The 19,080-nt window shown below is 47.0% G+C and overlaps 1 protein-coding gene across 1 annotated transcript in view; it reads left to right on the top strand.

The window, feature by feature from the left end:
• Tmem214 (Transmembrane protein 214) overlaps positions 1 to 7,022 on the top strand; it is a 34,787-nt gene extending 27,765 nt beyond the window's left edge. The window contains exons 8-12 of the mRNA XM_089552189.1: positions 103 to 229; positions 2,427 to 2,523; positions 3,508 to 3,676; positions 5,183 to 5,334; positions 6,643 to 7,022. Coding sequence (XP_089408315.1) covers positions 103 to 229; positions 2,427 to 2,523; positions 3,508 to 3,676; positions 5,183 to 5,334; positions 6,643 to 6,760 — 663 coding nt within the window. The 3' untranslated portion in view covers positions 6,761 to 7,022. The remainder of the gene's footprint in view (positions 1 to 102; positions 230 to 2,426; positions 2,524 to 3,507; positions 3,677 to 5,182; positions 5,335 to 6,642) is intronic.
• Positions 7,023 to 19,080: the final 12,058 nt, after the last annotated feature.

Below are 19,080 nucleotides of genomic sequence, written 5' to 3'. Positions count from 1 at the left end.
ACGAGATCTGTATTTGCTAGGTCATGTTTGCGGCAGTGAGTCGAAGCCACTGCAGTTTGCCAAGAGAAGAGCTGAGATTATGCATCCGTGTTTCCCGTGCAGGTTCTCGAGCGCAAGATGGGTGGGCCGGGCTTTCCCTGGATTCGGCTACTGTTGACCACTGTGGTCCTGGGCGTGAGCGGCCTCGTCTTCTGGGACGTACGGCTACAGCACGGCGGTCGCTTTGAGCGTAAGTCCCAGCCAGCTGGTCCACAGTTGAGTTCAAACGCTGACTCTAGAGTGAACGCTGTGGACGGAATACTATGCACATCCTCTCCACATTCTTGCTAACTGTGGTGACAGCCATTATGGTAAAACCTCTTGATTGCCAGCTGCAATCCTAGAGACAAAATAGAGGGCTTAATACCCTGGTAGCACATGATCTTTTCAGGTCACGTAGTTCTAGCAGGTATACTATGGAAACCACTATTGCTATTTAACCCTTGCTATTTAACCTGTATATTAATGACATTGTTAACATTAACCGGAACGCCAAATTTATTATATATGCAGATGATACTAGCATATTTTTTTCTGGTAATCACATCGATAAACTCATCACTGATTGTAACGACACCATAGTCCAACTGCAGCAATGGTCCTCATCCAATTACATGAAGATTAACGAAAATAAAACAAAAGCAGTTGTCTTCCGGCCGAAAAATAAACCTGTTCCTCCTCATGCTGATATTGTTTTAAACTCTCATCCTGTTGACATTGTTGACCATTTCAAATGTCTTGGTGTGATATTCACTGCCAATATGTCCTGGGAATCTCATGTGAATTTTGTATTAGTGAAACTTGCTCGAATAACCGGTGTAGTTGGTCGTCTCCGATATATGCTTTCTACTAAAACAAAAATATTGGTCTATAATTCTCTTTTCTGTTCACACGTCAACTACTGCCAGCTTGTGTGGGGCACAACTACATTCTCTAACACACAAAAAATATTCCATATGCAAAAACGGTATCTACGTCACGTGTACAATGCTGGCTACAATGCAACTACTGCAGAATTTTTTCACAGTGCTCATGTTATCACAGCCCACAAGCTATACCGTTACCGTTTGAGTGCTCGGTTTAAATATGAAGTGAAAAAAAATATTCACAGCCTGGATGCCTTGGCACATTTAGAAGGAAATGCTAAATGTTATCAGACTAGACATGGAGAAAACTGGAAGGTTGCTGTACCACGCTTGAATTCTGGTATGGAGCGATTGTGTTATTCTTTGCCATCTCTGTTAAACTACTATCAGTCACTGAATTTTGATTTATTTAGTTGTTCCACTCTTAAACTTAGAGACATGTTTGCCGATTGACTAACCTGATTTTATCTATTCTGATGTTTGTTTTACCTAGCTCAGGACTTTTTTTCCTTTGTTCTGCACTGATGAAGTGTCTTGATTTGTTTATTGTTTTTTCATTATCTGGTGCTGTCAACACGCTGCCTTATATTTGGGGCTGCGGACTCGTCAAGTTGCCAAGTGGCAGCTTTTTTTCCGTAGCCCTCCATCTGTAGCACCGATGGAAATAAAGATTTGATTTGATTTGATTTGATTTGATTAACATAAAACTAAAACTTGCAGACAGCCTTCCTGTGACATTTATAAGATCAGGATATGTAAATATTCTCTTAAAGCATAATTAAACGCTGGTTAAAGCAAACAGTCATTAGTGTTGGGTCTGCTGTGTTCTTGGTAGTACCATAACGGCACCATATTGTTTTAGCACAACCTCTTCACTACACCAGTTTCCTGAAAGGTCTTTTCCGTGATGACATGAACTTGACCTGAATTTCCCTACACTTTTCTCAACGCGTTCACTGTGGGTCCTTTGGTAAGTATTTTAGCGCGAAAGCATTATAGGCCTCGTAACCTGTGCGGTGAAGCCTCTGAAGTCAGTCATGTGATGCGGGAAATGGCGAGAAATAATTGATACTTTGAATGAGGATGACCTCGGTCAACCTGGAGAAATAAAGTAAATATTGCGGCGACCGGGTTTTGAACCTGCAGCTGCGCAGACAGATCAGCTTCCCTGGCCACCACACGACAGCACTATGCTATCGCCGCAGCCGATCACGCCTTGTGTTAAACTACAGCACGCTCTTCCGCTGTGCATTGCACGTCGTCTTCTTTGTTTATCAACTGCCACCTGTACACAAGTCACAAAAGGAAAGTAAGCGTTCTCTCAATCACGCTTTCAGGTGTTGGTGTCCACCTGCAGAAACCTGCTTTTGTTGTACTAGTTCGTTTTTTTTTTTCTTTTGCAAAGGGTAACTGCATTGTAGAGACTAACAAAGTGCTGCCATGCAGAGCTGAACAGAAGCTATGCAGAAACGGTGGCTACATGAAAGCAGTGCATTGGAATGTGAATTTGCACGTGTGCAGGTTCTGGGACACATGCGCTACTGAAGGACGCAGGCCTGCTGTCGGCCTGGCAGAAGGGCTCAGCGCAGGCTGCTGTCTACTTAAGCGAGGGATCCACGTGAGTGCACCTTACCTTACATCACTACGCACTGTGAATGTGCACGGGCGGTAATTTGATTTCGCTTAATGTGAACATCCAGTTTACTAAAACTAACGCTTTGATCTCGGCAACATCAAGTGAATTGAGAGGAGCTGCTGATTAATTCAGATCTGGTGACTTGAACTACAAAGTAATTCAAGCAAACTTTTGCTTCCCCCTTCAGCTTTGAATTGTTGAGAGCTGTATTAGCATTCTACAGATTGACGTCACAAAGGAAAAGACTCGACCAAAACAGCACAACTGTGTGGGGCTACGTTTCTTCCATCTTGTGTCGTCATTTGATGGGCTGTTTTTAGTCGAGTGTGCTTTGCAAATTCACCCCGAGGTTCCCAAAGCAGTGAAAGTAAAGACGTTGTACAGCATTGTTTGCAGGCTGCTAAGAGGTTAGTACACCGTGCAACATTCAGCGTTTATCAGCTTTGTAATCTGGCAAAAGATAACAGTTCTGCCAAACTGTATTGGCTGCAACCCCTTTCGTATTACCTTGACTTTCTGGGTAAATGTGAGAAATCATCTGTAGAATTTCAAGCCAGCCATGTGACCCTGGCACAAAAAATCGTTCTGAAGATGTATGCCAGCTCGTTTTATGGCAGCTGTGGTGCGGATTTTATTTTGTTTGTTTTGCAAGCATGAGGCGTTTAAAATGCCTAAAATGTCCTGATTGATGTACGTCACAATGTCTTGTAACTGGAATCACTCAAAAGAAGCATAATCGAGACCCCGACACTAGAGTTAAATCATGGTGTGGAGATGCGAAATATGGACAGAAATTCCATAATTAGGCATGTGATGAAAATCTTGGCACACTGCCTGGAAAACTGTGAAGTGTTTAACAGTTTTTTTTTCTCTTTGGATAGTAATTAGTGCCCGAAAGGGATGTAGGAATCTCCTGTCTTCAGCAAACAAAAATGTGAACGGACGAATGCCGTGCCTCTCGTGCAGGTGGGCGGCCGAGAAGCTCCCCGTGTGGTATGCGGAGGCCAGCCGTCGGCTAGGTCCGCCCCTGGAGGCGACCTGGGAGCAGGTGGAGAAGCTGGCCGTGGCTGCATGGACCAACAGTGAACCGCTCCGCAAGCAGCTGCTGCGGCACACGCACAGCCTGCTACTCTGGGTGAGCTCTTACACCTTTTGTGCAGTGTACAGAGGACAGGACCCTGCGATTTTAGGACTGGTTGCTGAGTGTCTAGCATGCCGTATTTACTCGAATTTATTGCAAGTTCTTTTTAAATTTTTATTAAATTTTAAACTCTGTGCTCGCATTATAATGGAGTGCCGTGATTCGATTACCCTAAAGCTGTGCCGCGGTGCAGCCATTTTGAAGGAGTCGCAAATTCGTTTCGGTTTCCGCAGTTCTGCGATGTTATGTTGGCAACTTGATTAGTACCACAGAAGCCAAGTCCCAATTTCAAGCCTAGTCCAAAGTCAAAATTTCATTCTTTGTATTCGTCAGGATCCCATGGCCGTCGTATCGCGGCATGGTGTCCTTTACATGAACGTCATTAGCGGTGCGGTTGTTTCGACCGGTAGAACTTGCTGCAGTCCATATGGGCAACAGGTGCTCTGTATGACGTTTGTTTTAGGAGAAAAGCAATCCTGATGGCTGAAGAGCTCAGAAATTCTGAAGAAATGGGACAACTGGGTGTACACAGATTGGATTCAGGAGAATCAGGTCCCAACATCCTTGCACACCACAGACTGCCAATTGGGTGTCTGCTGCGTGGTACAGCTAGCCTCTTGACACGGTCATTAGGCCATTCATGAAGTGTTCCATATCAATGACCTTGATGTTGGCTGGAAGGTCGCCAGCGAGGAGGATAACTCAATATCTGAGTACTTGGCCTCCAGAAGAAAAAAGTGGAATTTTTTTTGAAAAGAGTGTTGGACACGATGTCCATTAAGGGTATATATACTACTCTTTTTTGCATCTTTTGGCCTTGTGTTACATAGTGGCTTCATTTTTTCCCCATTTGGGAGCATGTAAAGACACTCTTCACATTACATTCATGGTGCATTACATTCAATAAATACAGTATTTTCAACGAAGGCTGCGCATTGTGGAGCACTTTAAAGAAACATCATTGGGTGACCGAGATTTTTCAGGCAACCATTGTGATGCTTCGGTATACATTTGTGACATACATGTGTAGGTGTTGTATTGTAATTGACTGATTCCTGATAGCTGCCAGAGCATGAAATGCTGAGGGGGTGCATTTACCAGTTGTCAAGCAAGAAAATTTAACGACACCAAAGCCAATTTTATGAGGCCAAATTCAATAATATTTTGTGCTATGCTGAAGTCAGGGCTCCCAGGGGGGTCATTGCCATTGGCCTTGCAAGAAACACAAATTTGACAAGTTGTGAGATTTAGGCGCAGAGGATTGCAGTTACAAGGAGGTCTTATTTAGTGTGAGTGTGGCTGTGACGTCAGGTGACACGTGGCTATGTAGTACTTCTGCCTGGCACCTCAACATCGTCATCATGATTGATTCTGGTGATCTAATGCTGATGTCTGATGGCATCAGACTGTGCTAAGCTGCCTAAATGTCTGTTGTGAGGTGCCGTGGTGCGTTTGTGTGGGCCATGTATCATGTCTTCCTCACCCCCTCCTTGTGCACAGGGCAACGAGTGGGTCCCCGTGTGCCTGGAGAGTGTGCTAGGAGTGGCACACGATACATGGAGTGTGGTGGGCGGCTGTGTGGGCTGGCTGCTGGAACACGTTGTCCACGGAGCCCGCCTGTCTGCCCACTGGCTGATGGACAACGTTCTCACGTGAGTTTGCGTATCCGATTCCCCCGTGTGTGATGCTGCTCACTGCCATGGAATGAAGGAACATTTCCCGAGGAGACAGGGAGGGGCACAGTAGCTCAATTCCGAGTAGACAGCCCAGCTAAACTGTTTTTGGGCTAGAGGGAAAGGGAACGGCAAGAATGTAGAGTTAAAGACCACGTTTGGCCTCAGGCTGCATTGCGAGATTCTCATGCTAAAAAATGAGGCTGCATAAATCTTGTCAAGGTTGAGGTTGCATGCAAAGACTGCAGTGAATTTTTTTTTTTTTTTGCATAAACTATTGCTTTCCATAAAGTTCCGACTGCGAGTGTACGCAGTCTAGGACTGTACTGATGTGCCCAGCCCATAAATGTCTGGGTGTCAACACATGAAACAGCACCTGTAGATCGTAAGGTGCCTCTGCTGAGAAATTGGGAACAAGGAAGTGGGATTTTCTTTCCCTCCTTGGCAATACTGTGGGCCATCCCTGGTATTTCATTAGTGCTTCAGTGTAACATTGTCATTACATTGACATTTTGGATCTCTACCTTTTTCGCAGAATGCTATTTGTTCCTGAAAATTTATATTGCAGGGTGAAGTGAAATCACCACTTAGTTTAGCAGTGGGGATTTGAAGCGCTGAGCTAATTTTGTTATGCATAAAAGGAGTCTTTAATGTCTTTTGCCAGAGGTGCGCTTCCCAATTTTTTTTTTTCATTTTTACTTGTAAGAAGTTTAGCTAGAGTTCACTTGCTTGGCAGCTGCATTTCTAAAAGCAGTGAAGCAGACATCAAATTTTAGAGTCAGTAGGGAAGGCCCAAATTTCTCACGTGGCCACTTTTTTTTTGTTTTTGTGCATATTGCAGGAAACAAACAATGCCACTGCTTTGATTTTCCGTCTTCAGACTCTAGCTGTGTGAAATTTTTCATTTCTTTAGCATGTGGAATTTGCGTTTTTCTTTTCTACATATCTGCCATTGAATGCCTCAGAATAATCTTATTTAATGGAGGGGGTGTTCCCTTTGAGGGGAACTTGTGGCAGGTACTTAACTAGGTGCAATTTTCTAATGTGCGTCCCTTTTGAAAACGTCCCTTTCAATGACACATGATTGGCCGAAGTGCCGGAATTGAATGTCGAGACTCAGATGCGCCGCATCTGCTTCCGGTGCTTCGGCCAATCAAGCTTTGTTGAAAGGGACGTTTTCAAAAGGGGCGTGAGTTAGAATACCGACCTACATGATTGTAAGTATCTACAAATCGATGGAGTACAGCGGCATCTTTTCTTTTTTGGATTTTGAATTGAATTATGCAGGGGCTCGTGGTCCCCAGAGAAACTTCAGAGCCATGCTGTGGAGTTTGCGTCGGCCATGCAGAAGCAGGCCCAGGTGGCTGTCCACTGGCTCTGGGAACGGCTCGGCTCGGCTCAGTGACCCCAGCATCCGTGCTGCTCCCCCTGACATCATTGTTCCTGGGTCCTTTCAAGCACACGCCGCCGACATGAGTTTCTAGCACAGGCCTTAACAGACGAGCTTTGCCAACGGAGTCCACTGTTTTACACTGCACCGCTAGCCTCCGAGAGACCCTTGCAGTGTGCGCGTCGTGTGATGGGCCTCATGCATTGTGTTTGACCGGACACATTTGACACCGCAAGCGTCTTAACACAGTGTGGTGTGAAAACGAAAAGATGTACACGGGAAATGGGATGGGGTTGTTGACTGGAGGGGGGGGGGGGGGGGGGTTTGTAGTGAAAGGCTGTTGATGCTCCCGGTGATGCCGAAGAACGGTCAACAACATTGTTATGGCCTCAACAGCGCACATTTCAGGAGCATGTCATGCGTGAGCATCACATCGCACAGTCCAGCTGGCCTGTCATCAAAGAGCAGTGTGCTCACTGCAGTTAAGCCAGCGTTCCTTAGCTGTGCACATGTTGTCTGTGGCGTTTTTTGCTGGTGGTGCACTATTATTGAGGACACCCAAGTGCTCCAATAAAAGATGTTTCTGTTGGTGCAGTGTGTTGTCTGCGAGTGCACATCTTGGAAGTCTGTGCAGCAGCTGCCTTGCTTTGGCTGGTAGCTGTTGTATATGGAAGTGCACATGCCGGAGAATACTTTTGTGCTGCAAGAATGCTGTCATTTCCGCATACACTTTCGGCAGTGGGCGGCACAGGCTTCTTTTGCATTGGCAACACTGTGGATGCTTAGAGTTGCCTTCTTGCACAGTATCCGCTCGTAGGGTGCTTCTTTGCAGCAAGACTGGCACATTAAGGCACCTTATCCACTCGTGTGGAGAGACTACTGCATCTGTGCAGTGGCAGTCCTTCGTGGCTTGCACCTGTCGTCACGGGGCAGCAGGTCCAGGTCGCAACAACGCATTGCACTGTTTATTCTTTAATGAGTTAGTAAGACTTCAGTGTGAAGATCATGACTAGCACATGGAAGAATTAGGGGGACACAAGCTGCAGCTTTAAGTGGGGACGTGGCTTTGAAGTTGGGAAAATCTCACAAGAAATCGAATTTTAGAAAACACCAGATTTCTTAACTATAAAGTCTTTCTAATATCTAGGCAACTTGTCCCTGAAGGCCTGGCATTTTGGTACCTGGCAAGTTTAATGTAGTCTGAAATTAAAAAGTTGATTTCATTTACTATTGTAATTGGCCAGCGGAGTAATACTATAGTCTATTCGGGGACGTCTGAAATTTTTTTTTTGAGTGAGGGGGCAGGACTTCAGTGTTTTATTTTTTATTTTATTTTTAATATTCATTTTTGTGTTTCCCACTTGCTTTGTGTATTAAATGCATATAAAACTTGTACTGACATGGGCACCTTTATAACACATATCCGAGAAGTTATTGGCCGCATTAAAAACTCTGCATAGTCTGTTTCAGTTCTGCCAATCATGCTCATGAGCAGCGGCCAGCCAGTCGATGGCCTGTCGGGAAATTATTGGTTTAGGTCACTCAATTGGAGACTAACTCAGTCACACTGCTTTACATTAACAACATCCTAGAATTGAAACAGTTTTCAGAAACCTGATCTGAGTGCAAACAGTTCGAGACTAGGGGGCTAGGGGATAACTGCCCTCCTTGTCCCCCCCCCCGGTTCTAGAATCCGTGGGTGTAGTAATATAGTAAGCCGCAGACCGTGGCCCAGCGTCTGCATCTGCTCTTTTTTAAACTTGCATCCTACTATAGCAATGAAGCGTATAAAAATTTATAATATCGAAACAAGATATTCCAGTGAAATTTCATACTTATTCATTCAGTGGAATTTCTGTTAAGCGTGCGAACTTTCATTCCTCTGCGCGAAAATATAAATTTGACCTCCAAAACCAGTGATAGCCTAAATTGCTCTCTTCAGGGGTTATCGGGTTTATCTTGACCGGACCAGATGTTGACACGATAGCACTGAGCCTGAATGGTGGCCTGAATATGCAAAGGACATATCTCTCGCTACGTATGTTCTTGGCTGAAGTTAATTATATTCATTGCTTTCGCAATTTCAGGGACACTGCCCAATGAGCACTGAAACTCTCTTCGACGTCCCGCAGATGTCCTAAACGTCCACAAGACATCCAAGGGAGTTTCAGTGCACATTGAGTGCATGCGGACAAATATATTTAAATTGGATTGCATCGATAGTTTGCCGCTTGATGAAAATGGAGCTGTTATAAGCTGTAGAAAAGATCAAAAGATGACATACAGGTGTCGCCCTGGTTTTCCAAGTGAAATGGGTGCATTGACACTGATTTTGACTCTGATCCCAGAGGTTGCGTTACACCACCAGTCACTTCAAAATGGTGGCAACCAGCCCTCGGCTCCTTGGTGTGGACGTCACGAGTTTGAATCAACAGTGCAAAGATTATTAAGTCGAGTTTTCTTGACGGTGAATTCGTGAATGCTATTTGATTGACCAAAGACATTTAACTGTTTGCAAGCGCTTTGTCGTGCCCTCATGACAAGTGAACACCCTCGCCCAATTCCTTGTACATACCCATAGTACAAGGCTGGGGCTATAGCAGAGGTTTTGAAGATATATTTTATCAAAATTTGAGCACGAGGCTAAGGGCTGGAAGAGGGCTCTGTGTTTAGGTAATGTATAGAAATACACTAGCATTAAAATTCAAGCTGTATGGCTGTCCCAACGTATTTGGTTATGAAATCAAAGTAGCACACGAGGCTAGGCACACTAAATTGCCAATTTGTGACTTGCCTTTATTATACCCCACCTGCCTTTGTGCCAGTGTGCTGCTTCATAAGCAGGGCTAATTAATTTGCATAATCTTTATAAATCAGACAACATCTTGGTGGCAGCTGCCATTTTGTAACGATAGTGAAGGCATCAATGTATATATGTTTAACTTTACTGTAAGGACATTTTAGCTTTAAACTACTTTTACTACATGAACTGTCAACAATAGGTGAGGGTCTGTTGTGGGCATAGGACGTACTGTGGAGGTTAACGTTATGCAGTTTATGCTTTCTCTATTAATGCATTAACAATAGAAGGGTTTGCAAGAGAAAATAGCGAGTGCTGTCGCATGTGATACGGCGCGAACCTTATGATGTCACTACAATCTGCTCACTGGATTGTGAGCAAACTGCCCATCATGGCAAATAAATTAACGATTGGTCGCGAGAGGAACTTGGGTCTCACAAGCTCCGCCGGTGGCTGCGTTGAACCTGCTGGGGACCACTGCGCCAGGAGTGGTACGAGAACTCCCAGCGATCTGTGAATGTAAGGTAGAGAATGACCTTGTGCATATATGAGCATTAGTTACAACAGAACCAGCTGCGAGAGAAAATGCCGGCATATTCAAACGGTCCACCAAGGATAACCTAAGAGTTCTTTCAGTGTGACAGCTTCAAGGTGCTGTCTCACAGAAAATTTCCTCCTTTTCTGTAACGAAACTCCTGATTGGTCGAGAGATGTCAAGTGACGTTTTGGCGTCGTCACAACCTGCCCATCGTGGCAGGTGGCGACTGGCGCACCGGATTGGAGCAAACTGCCCACAGTTACCATGGGACCAAATGCACTGCAGTTCCCACCTGCCCATCGTGGCGCTGCGCATGAAGCTTATGGTAGGGTGCCTCAATGCAGAGCGCCGGCGCTCCGCATCGAGGCAGCCTAAGCTTATGGGAGCTCGGGAAGAGCAAACTGTCTCGCAAGCCCCACCTAACTTTTCTGTGCGTGTTTTCTTGTTTGTAATGATGCATAAGACATTAATTAGGATAAAAATTCCTTCTATAGTCGGATACAACCTAAGTCTGCAGTGAAGCTCCGCCCACATTCAGCCTCTGCGCACAGAATTCCTCCACGGCGAAAAATTAGTCCGCTGCTTAAAGGGGCACCGCGATGATTTCTTCAGTACCCGTTAATATCATTAAATAGATTCATCATGCTTTCCAGAGACCAGAGCAAAAAGAATTATTGAAATCGGAGCATGCAAACGAAAGTTATTCCACTCTGAAAATTCGAAATGAAATGCTCAGACGAAAACGCATTTCACTCACCCATTTCACTCACCCAGTACCGAGATTGGGCGCTACCAATCAGAGCCGCGCCTAGCGCACACGCAGCGGAAGCGTGCATGCAGTTGTTGCTTTGTCGGGGCTGTAGACAGCCGCGCATTTTGACGGCGTCTTCCCCCCGTGTACGCGACGCCGTTCTCAGGGCAGGGGGACTAACGACAAAGGAAGCTCCCCGAAGTTTCTTTTTTAGTCGGACTGGAAGGCTGTCAGCGGTAGCCCCGCTTCCCCCCAAACTCGACTCCCGTCTCCTGTCCGGCCTTTCTCTTCACAATTTCGGGCAAGGTGTGTCGACTGCCTTTTTTTTCGCTGCCGTCTTGGTGTGGTCACGGCCGGTCTCGACGCGCGCGCTTTCTGGTCTGAGCCAACGTTTTTTGAACAGCGCTGGCCGCCACGAAGGTTTGAAGCGGAATGAAAAGTGTCGCCCCTAGCTGAATTCTTGTTAGTTTTCGTTCGCTTTCCCTGCTTCTTTTCAGTTTTTTGTGGCATGCGAAAAGCTTTCAGTACTCAGACACATAATATTTTGGATCAATTTCGTAAGTATAAAGGAACAATATGCAAACTGGACGCCCAACCAATGAGAAAGGCAGCGCCCTATCTGGATGCCACCTCATTTCCGCTGCCGCAAATGGCCGCCGCGTTGCGACACCATCGGCTCGAAACAAGCATTTCTAGCGAAGATTAAAATATCAAATATTATTATTTAGGAGATCTCATTGCGCGTTCAGGACTCACAATATCCCTTACTCTGCATACAAATAATAAAAAACCCATGCATTATGTACGTCGCAGGGTACCTTTAAGGGTAACGGACTGTATACCAAGAAAAGGCAATCGTAGCAGAGGGCGGCAAAACGTTAGGTGGGCGGTGGTGTGCAAAAAGGTGACAAGCGTCCACACAGTTTTTTTCATTGCTATATTTCCTCACAAATAGGTCATACAGATTATCAGTTATTTTTGGGTTTCAAGCTCAAAATTACCGGCTTGATCACTTAATTATTTTGCATACGTACCCACTTGGATTTCTTACGCTATTTTTTCAGACAGCCCACTGTGCGTATGAGTCGTATTGTCAATCAATAAGGTTTCAGCCTTGTGATGTACACGCTGAAGGAGGCGAACACGCGTGGCATGATACGGCACAACTGTCTGGCGCTTTGGCTCTTTTTCGCCGCATGGTAGGGCGAAAAGTATTTTTTTATTTTGTTTTATTTATAGATTCGACGCTATCGCAAACTTTCTGAGCTCAGATGCAGCCATATTCATTGACTATTGTAGACACTCTTGTGACGCTGATTGGTGGTCACTATACGAGCTATACTGATGATAGATAGCACGGTCCTTGGAAAGACAGCACCCTTCACTGGAGCAGCCGGTGGAGGGCGTCGGTAAGAGGGAAGGGCTGCGAGCCGCACACACCGCGGACGTCGTCGGCGTCCACGTCCAGGACGACGGCATCCGCTCCAGAGTAGTGGCCCATCAGCCCTGCCGCTGCGTCCAGAGCCCACGGCGTCAGGGCAGCCATCCAGGTGCGGTTGCGGCGTGCCACCACGCACTCGCCCGACAGGGTGCCGTAGCCAGACCAGCCGTGCTCCCTGGCGCAGAGAAACACACCTTTGTTGACCAAATATTTAGGGGAATCCCCCAAGGTGGAGAAGATTTGTAATAAGGGAGTAATCCAGGGTGAACTTTGGGCAGGTATAGGCCCATTAGCCTGTCTTGCCTATAGACACCTTTAGGCAAAATGGTGCGATAGTTTTCGTGCCTTTTCTTCCCTTCTAACGTCCTACGTCTCAGCATTAAGCGACGCCCACTGTGAGCGATGTCAGTCACCCGCCGCAGCGGCTTGGCTATAGGGCGCTCATTCAGCTACTGAGCCGGTGTATAGGAGGTATTCACATGACGTCATCCGCAAAGGGCGCGGCCGGCGCGGCATTCGCCATGTTGGTGGCCGCGCGCATGGCCACCGCAGCCAGCCGTATCGTTTAAATAGCTGGTGATGTGCGAAATGTGAGTGTATTTCGCGTCTCGTCGCAGATAATTTCTGTCCGGCCCGTAACACCGCGAGACTGAGTGGGTATTTCGCAAACTGCGCGAAGCAGAAAAGAGCGGGCGCTCTCAAAAAGTCCCACTTTGTGAAAAGGTCGATCCGTAAAGCGGAGGCGCCGGCGCGGTGTGAGACGTACAGGACTGCTGCCGCACGCTGAATTCACCGGTATCGAGGCCAACCTTATGCACGGCTTAAGTCTGCTGGCAGGCCAAGGAATTAAAGCATACAAACCTATGAGTGGGTGCAATTACTTGACAAGCGGGTGAGTCCAAGAGCCGTGCTTAGGGTGCCGACGGCCAAAGTGCCGTTTTTGGAGAGGTGAGTAATTCGAAGGGTCTGTTCGCTTAGCTGTAGTTTAACTTGTCATCTCTATCTGCTGAAAGTGACGTGTTACTCCTGAATCTAGCTGAATGGCTGCACAATGCGTTGCTGCGAAAGCGCTATACGTCTTGTGCTTACGAAGCAGCGCAGTAGCTACAATCAAAACTGAAATACGTATTTCAGTTCTCGCTGGGTCTGACGTTCGTGCTACGAGCGCATGACAGTATTTGTTTGACTGTTGTGTCATGTAAATAAGGCAGCTATGATGTTTTGCCTTTCTGCTGAAAGATCGTCTGAGTAGCTTCAGTAGTTCGCAGACTGCAGCCGCTGGAACTATCAGTTTCTGCGGCGCCAGTTTTAGAATTTCGGTAGTTAATCGTGCTGTTTATCCGCGATGTGCCCTGCATGACTAGCCGACACTTATCAGCTGATATTAAACGCTGCAAAGTCGTGCACATTCTTGAGTGCAGTGCGATGCGAAAGCCCTTCCCACCCGCATCATTTTACGTGCATCAAGGCCGAGCGATATGTGCCGTTAGTCGGAAATGGTATAGACCACCACTGCAGCCACAGCAAGCCTATAAAATATGCTATTTTTGCCATAGATAGTTTTTATTCGTCGCTACTCAGCACACGGAGCCCTGTTTTACTGCGGGAAGAGTGTAGCTGCGCGTAGAGATCATTTTCTCGTGGTCGTAAGCAGAGCGGAGCAGCATGCTGCGAAATCAGGAGTGCGCCTGGAATGCGCCTTTTTCACAAAATATGGCGCCCTCTGGGGAGTGTGTGAAGACTGGTTGAAAACAAACGCACGCGGGAGACGCAAGAACAATCCGGTTCCACGAGGTGCCTGCGAAGCTGCGAGTGTGTGCTTGACAGGTGCCGCCATCTGTCGCGCGCGCCTGGCGCTCAAATGAACTGCGCATGCGCAGTAGGAGCTGGCGGTTTGTTGTCAACCAGTGGAGCTGGAGGAGGAGAGCCGCGCATGCGCAGAACGGCTGCGTGACAAAGGCGGGTACCTGATGGCCAGACAAACGTCCGTGTAGGCTGCGCTACCAATGAGCGACGCAGTGGCGCCTTCCTGAGCGGACGATCCTCCTCCTGGCGGCAGCTTGTATCGGACACCCGAGAGCCGGACGCCCAGCATTGCGTCGCGAGCGTCTTGGTCCTGCAGAGCACCACGTCGGCTGAGGCCAATCTGCGCAGTCCATGAGATGAGAAGTTGTGGATTCAGGGACGCTTCTCTATGTGATGGAGTCCTCAAACACACGTTGGGGCCTGTTCATATCTGCACTACAGCTTACACTCACCAAATTTGCCTTTGAAAGTTTACGAACGTTCGTCGTTCAGATGTTAACGTCGCCTCAAAGTCGATGGGGAGGATCCCTTTCTTTCTCTGGGGTAAACCGGCGCTCTTTCATAACACGCAACGGTCACGAAACTCCCTGTGGGTTCATTGTATACTAAAAGGCGACGCTTTGACGGGGCCAAAATTCGGAGGATAGCTAGCTGTCATGCCCCTGCCAGTATACATGCGAACTGCCTGTCATGAAAACAGACCTGGTGGCGATGATGATGAAAACATTTTAATTGCACCTAAAATTGGTGGTCGGTTCACCTATTACGGGACTTCGCTGGATCTTGCAGCCACTCCTAATTTCAGCGAGCTCCTGGTGAAATTTGGGCCCAGCTGGGCAGCATTTCTCTCCCACCGATCAATCGTCGGTTCTTTTGTCCTTTTGTAGTATTTCGTGGTTGTCTCAGGACGATATCATGTGTTATATGTCCACCTATATGCCTCAATGTAAGCAATGCGGCTCATAGGTTACTGAGTAGATTGTTCCTTTTGTACATGAGTAGGTCTTTTTATTCTTCTCAATGTTATTTCGTATTACTCGTCTAGTATTGCTCCGGTGGCCCGTATATGCCTATGTTCAGAAGGTTTGAATAGTTGTTGGGGTGCCCGGAGTGCAGTCCCCCTATACGGACTGATGCGCTGCAGTCCATATGAGCTTTGCTTGCCTAGTAATGAAGGAAATATTTCTGTGTGCTGCCAGCAGTTGATTACTAAGCTTATAGAGGACACCGCCATCTGGAAATCAACAGAAATGACAGCAGCTTCTGACTGGGTTAGATTGCGATTTTAGAGACTAGCAAGATTAAGAACGATAAGAGTGTTGTTGTCCATACACTGTTCTGGAGCTCAGTGTGGCACACCATAGCACGTCTTATATAGCTATCCATCTGCTACTTCGATCTGCGGCTAAAAACTAGCACTGCCGTATGCGGCTTTCTTCCGAAAAACTATTTCGCCAATCAGACGATATATCTTCAGCATTGTACCGGACACTGGGTGCTGCTGGCGTTCACTTGGGGCGGTAGCAGTACGACGGGACCCAGATTGGCATCGGAGAACAGCCTGCGACCTTCACCTTCCTCGGGGCAGGTCACGGCGATGATGTATCCGCCGAACTCGAGACGCTCGCGCAACGCCCGAAAGGCGGTTACCGTGTCCGGTCCACCTGCGGTGTTGGTGGCGTTTATAGCCTTCAAAAATGTCGAGACACTGCCATTTCCCTGGCCTTAAAAAAGATGTCAATAATTAAACGAATTCCCCTCCTCAACTTCATACACAACAATTCTAGACAAAAGGATTTTTGAGCGGGAAACCGTTTATGAAAGTAATTTTTTCATATAATGTCAGATTTCACTATAACAATCAGTACATTCGCAGGTCACCCGACGGCAGTCTTGTATTTTTCGTTCTATGAACGTTTTTGCTATCGTCAAAAGCATTCGTAGATAGTTTTCTATGGCAGTCTTAACTGTTCGATGCGATCGATGGAAACAATTAATAAGAAAGATTTTGCTACATATCAGAAGAATGGACCATTAAATCCGATATTTAGTGACAGTGTCTTACAATTCTTCAATTTTCAAAATTTTTGTCCGAGAATGGTGTACGTGAACGCGGGACAGGGTTAAAAGGTTGTGGTTGGCACAGAGGAGGACAGGTTTAATTGGAGGTCAGTGGGAGGGGCCTTTGTCCGACCGAAGACGTAGTTGGGCTGATGATGATGATGATGACCACTGCGGGAGTTTTCCGATACGACACGCTACGACGGCAGGTCAACGCGGTAGAGGGTTACAAGATTGCGGTTAGAACAGAGCAGGACAGGTTTAATTGGTGGTCAGTGTGCGAGGCCCTTGTCCAGCTTAGGGGTAGTTGGGCTTGTGATGATGATCATGATGAAAGCGGGAGTTGTCCTGTAGGACTCATTACAACGGCAAGAAAACCGGGGACAGGGTTTCAAGGGTGTATTTGGCACAGATGAGGACGGGTTGAATTGAAGGACGAAAGGACTTCGTCCTGCCGTAGACGTAGTTGGGGTGGTGGTGATGATGATGAACGCGGGAGTTATGCGGTACGACATGCCACGATGCTGTTCAGCCGAGAGACAGTTTTCTATGCAGCTGTTATTGCAGTATCCTAGCTGAGACTGAGGAACAAGACTTGGGAAGGGCATACCATATGTGGATACGCGACATCTGCTGATTCATTTGAGCTGTGACGGCGGGGACTTCATGGAAAGGGAAGTGTAATCGGACACAAAAGGTGGGGATGAGCCCTTAAACAAGCGCAGACATTTGGGTTGGTTTTGATTTATCTCGAGAAAACACCAAAAGACTGGACAGAGGGAGATGAGTATGTGTGTCGTCGTCCTTGATTCCGGTCTTGCAGAGCTTTTGTCACAAGCCTTCGAAATTCCCAGCTACAGTATTACAACTGCCGTCCCAGCGTAGGGTCAATATGAAGTCAGTGAGAAAGATTCTGTCCTACAGAGAGCTAAAATCTGAGGGTGATGGTGAATGATTCGTGACCAAGTACACAAACGGCGGATTGCCGGAACCCTCTTACGGCGTATGTCCAAGGGAAGGGAAATATGGTCGGGCACTACAACGAGTAACAGGCCTGTGAAATTCGCTGCCCCAGGTAACGGTTCTTCTATGTCGTGACTGAGATCTAGAGGCCGTCTTCCTGCGTAACAAAGAGCTCGGCTGCCGATAAGGATGACGGTGATGGCGAGGTACACAGCCTCTGGTACACTGTATACACTCACACTGCAAGGTGTAGAGCAGCACGCCGTCGAGTCGGTTGAACTCGACGAAGTGCACCACGTTGGCGGCTAGACGCAGTGTGGCGTTGCCCCGTTTTCCTTGCACCAGCAAGCGAAGGACGAGGTGGTCCTGTTGTGGACCTCCCAAGGCTACCAGGAGGTTAGGCCTGCGTATACGGAGCAGGAAAGACCATCGGGCTACGGTGTGAAGACTAGGACCATTTAACTGCAACTCATTTTAAAGCGCGCATATTTATTGTGATCCCGAGATGACACAGACTTCTTGTGCAGTTAAATGCTGGTGTTTGTGGAAGGCAGTGGGTAATATCAAGAAGTTTGAGGATGTAGGGATTCAGGCTGTGTGCTTCTTTTTTCGGCGACAGGCCGTGACATCTTCCATTCTTCCACCCTCTCCTCTGTTAATACAGCTCCACTTTGACAGCGCCGTCGGAGTGGTTCTCTGAAGCCTTTGCAATGCTCTGTTAAATTTGTTTTATTGCCTCTCAGGAAAAAATTACCTAAAGTTCGTTGAATCGCCCTCAGCAAGATGCTACTACGCGCTAAATATTTGTCCTTTCTACGCACGCACTAACGTATCTAAAGCCCGCTTTTTCCCGCGAACAATCGACGACCAGAAATAACTTCCGGGCGTTGTTAGTTTATCTTCATCAAGCGCTTTTATCCAACATTAAAACAAAGCACTACGATCTGTAAGCTTTCGTAACTATTTTTGTGGTCACATACAGTGTGTCTTGTCCCACTTCTGTTGTGGCTCCAAAGGGGTTTCGCTACTCATGAAATTAAATAAAGGAATAAATCCACCTCTTGCAAGGGGTCAAGCGAATTCCCGGTGCTTAGAGGAACGCTCCCGTTCTCTGTTAAATGAGAATAACGAAAAGAAATGCGCATAGTGCGAGCTGAGAAGTAAGGGGAATAAGAATACGGTGGTCTGCAATCTTCCCGGTACCTACACCATGCAGAAATGCGATGGTTAACAAAAAGACTTCAAATTAAGAACATTCCAGCGAACTAAGAGAACGGAAATGATATGGTCACCATTAAGATAAAGGAAGAAAATGGCATGGGATGAGAGCAAAAATAAAAATGCGAGTCAAGGATGTAGCAGCTCAAACAAAAGAAAAATCGGAAATGGGTAGGGAATGTAATTTAGATAACACATAACCGATACTTATGATTACAGAGTGAATTTCAGAAGGTAAACGCAGCGTTGGGCTGCGGAGAGTCAGAAATGAAGAACGTAGCGGCTTTTCCCCGTCAAGGACCCCTTTCCAGCTAGCCAATGGTGTCGGGCGATTCTCATGACCCTGCTAGCGTGAAAATGAAGGGAGCGGCGCCACAATGGAGAAAGGGGTCTATACCCGACCATAGATGGAAGGGCTTATCCCCTTTCATCTGCCACTGCCTGATCTGTCACGCTATAGACCAGATTCTTTTACCCTCACACGCAGGCTGCTGGCGCGCCCCTACTCTCGACACCAGTCGCCATCTATCGGCGCGCGCGGCCCGATGGACTGCGGGTCGCGCCGGCACCGCGCTTAGAATGCATGTTTACGTGTTCGCTTCTGCCGTTGTTGTGCTTCATCAGATAACGTATGAGGGTGTGTGCTGTGCGTCACTACTCACATTTTCCCTCTACCAGACAGTACTACGGTTATCTTGCGCGCAGTTAGTCGTTAACGTGACATCTCCGAGTTTTTTTTTTCGTTCATTTGGATGAG

This window comes from Amblyomma mixtum, chromosome 7 (genome assembly GCF_055824585.1).
Source record: "Amblyomma mixtum isolate Tamu chromosome 7, ASM5582458v1, whole genome shotgun sequence".
NCBI lineage: Eukaryota > Metazoa > Arthropoda > Arachnida > Ixodida > Ixodidae > Amblyomma > Amblyomma mixtum.
Note: the sequence above shows the minus strand (reverse complement) of the source record. Positions and strands in the feature narration are given on the sequence as shown.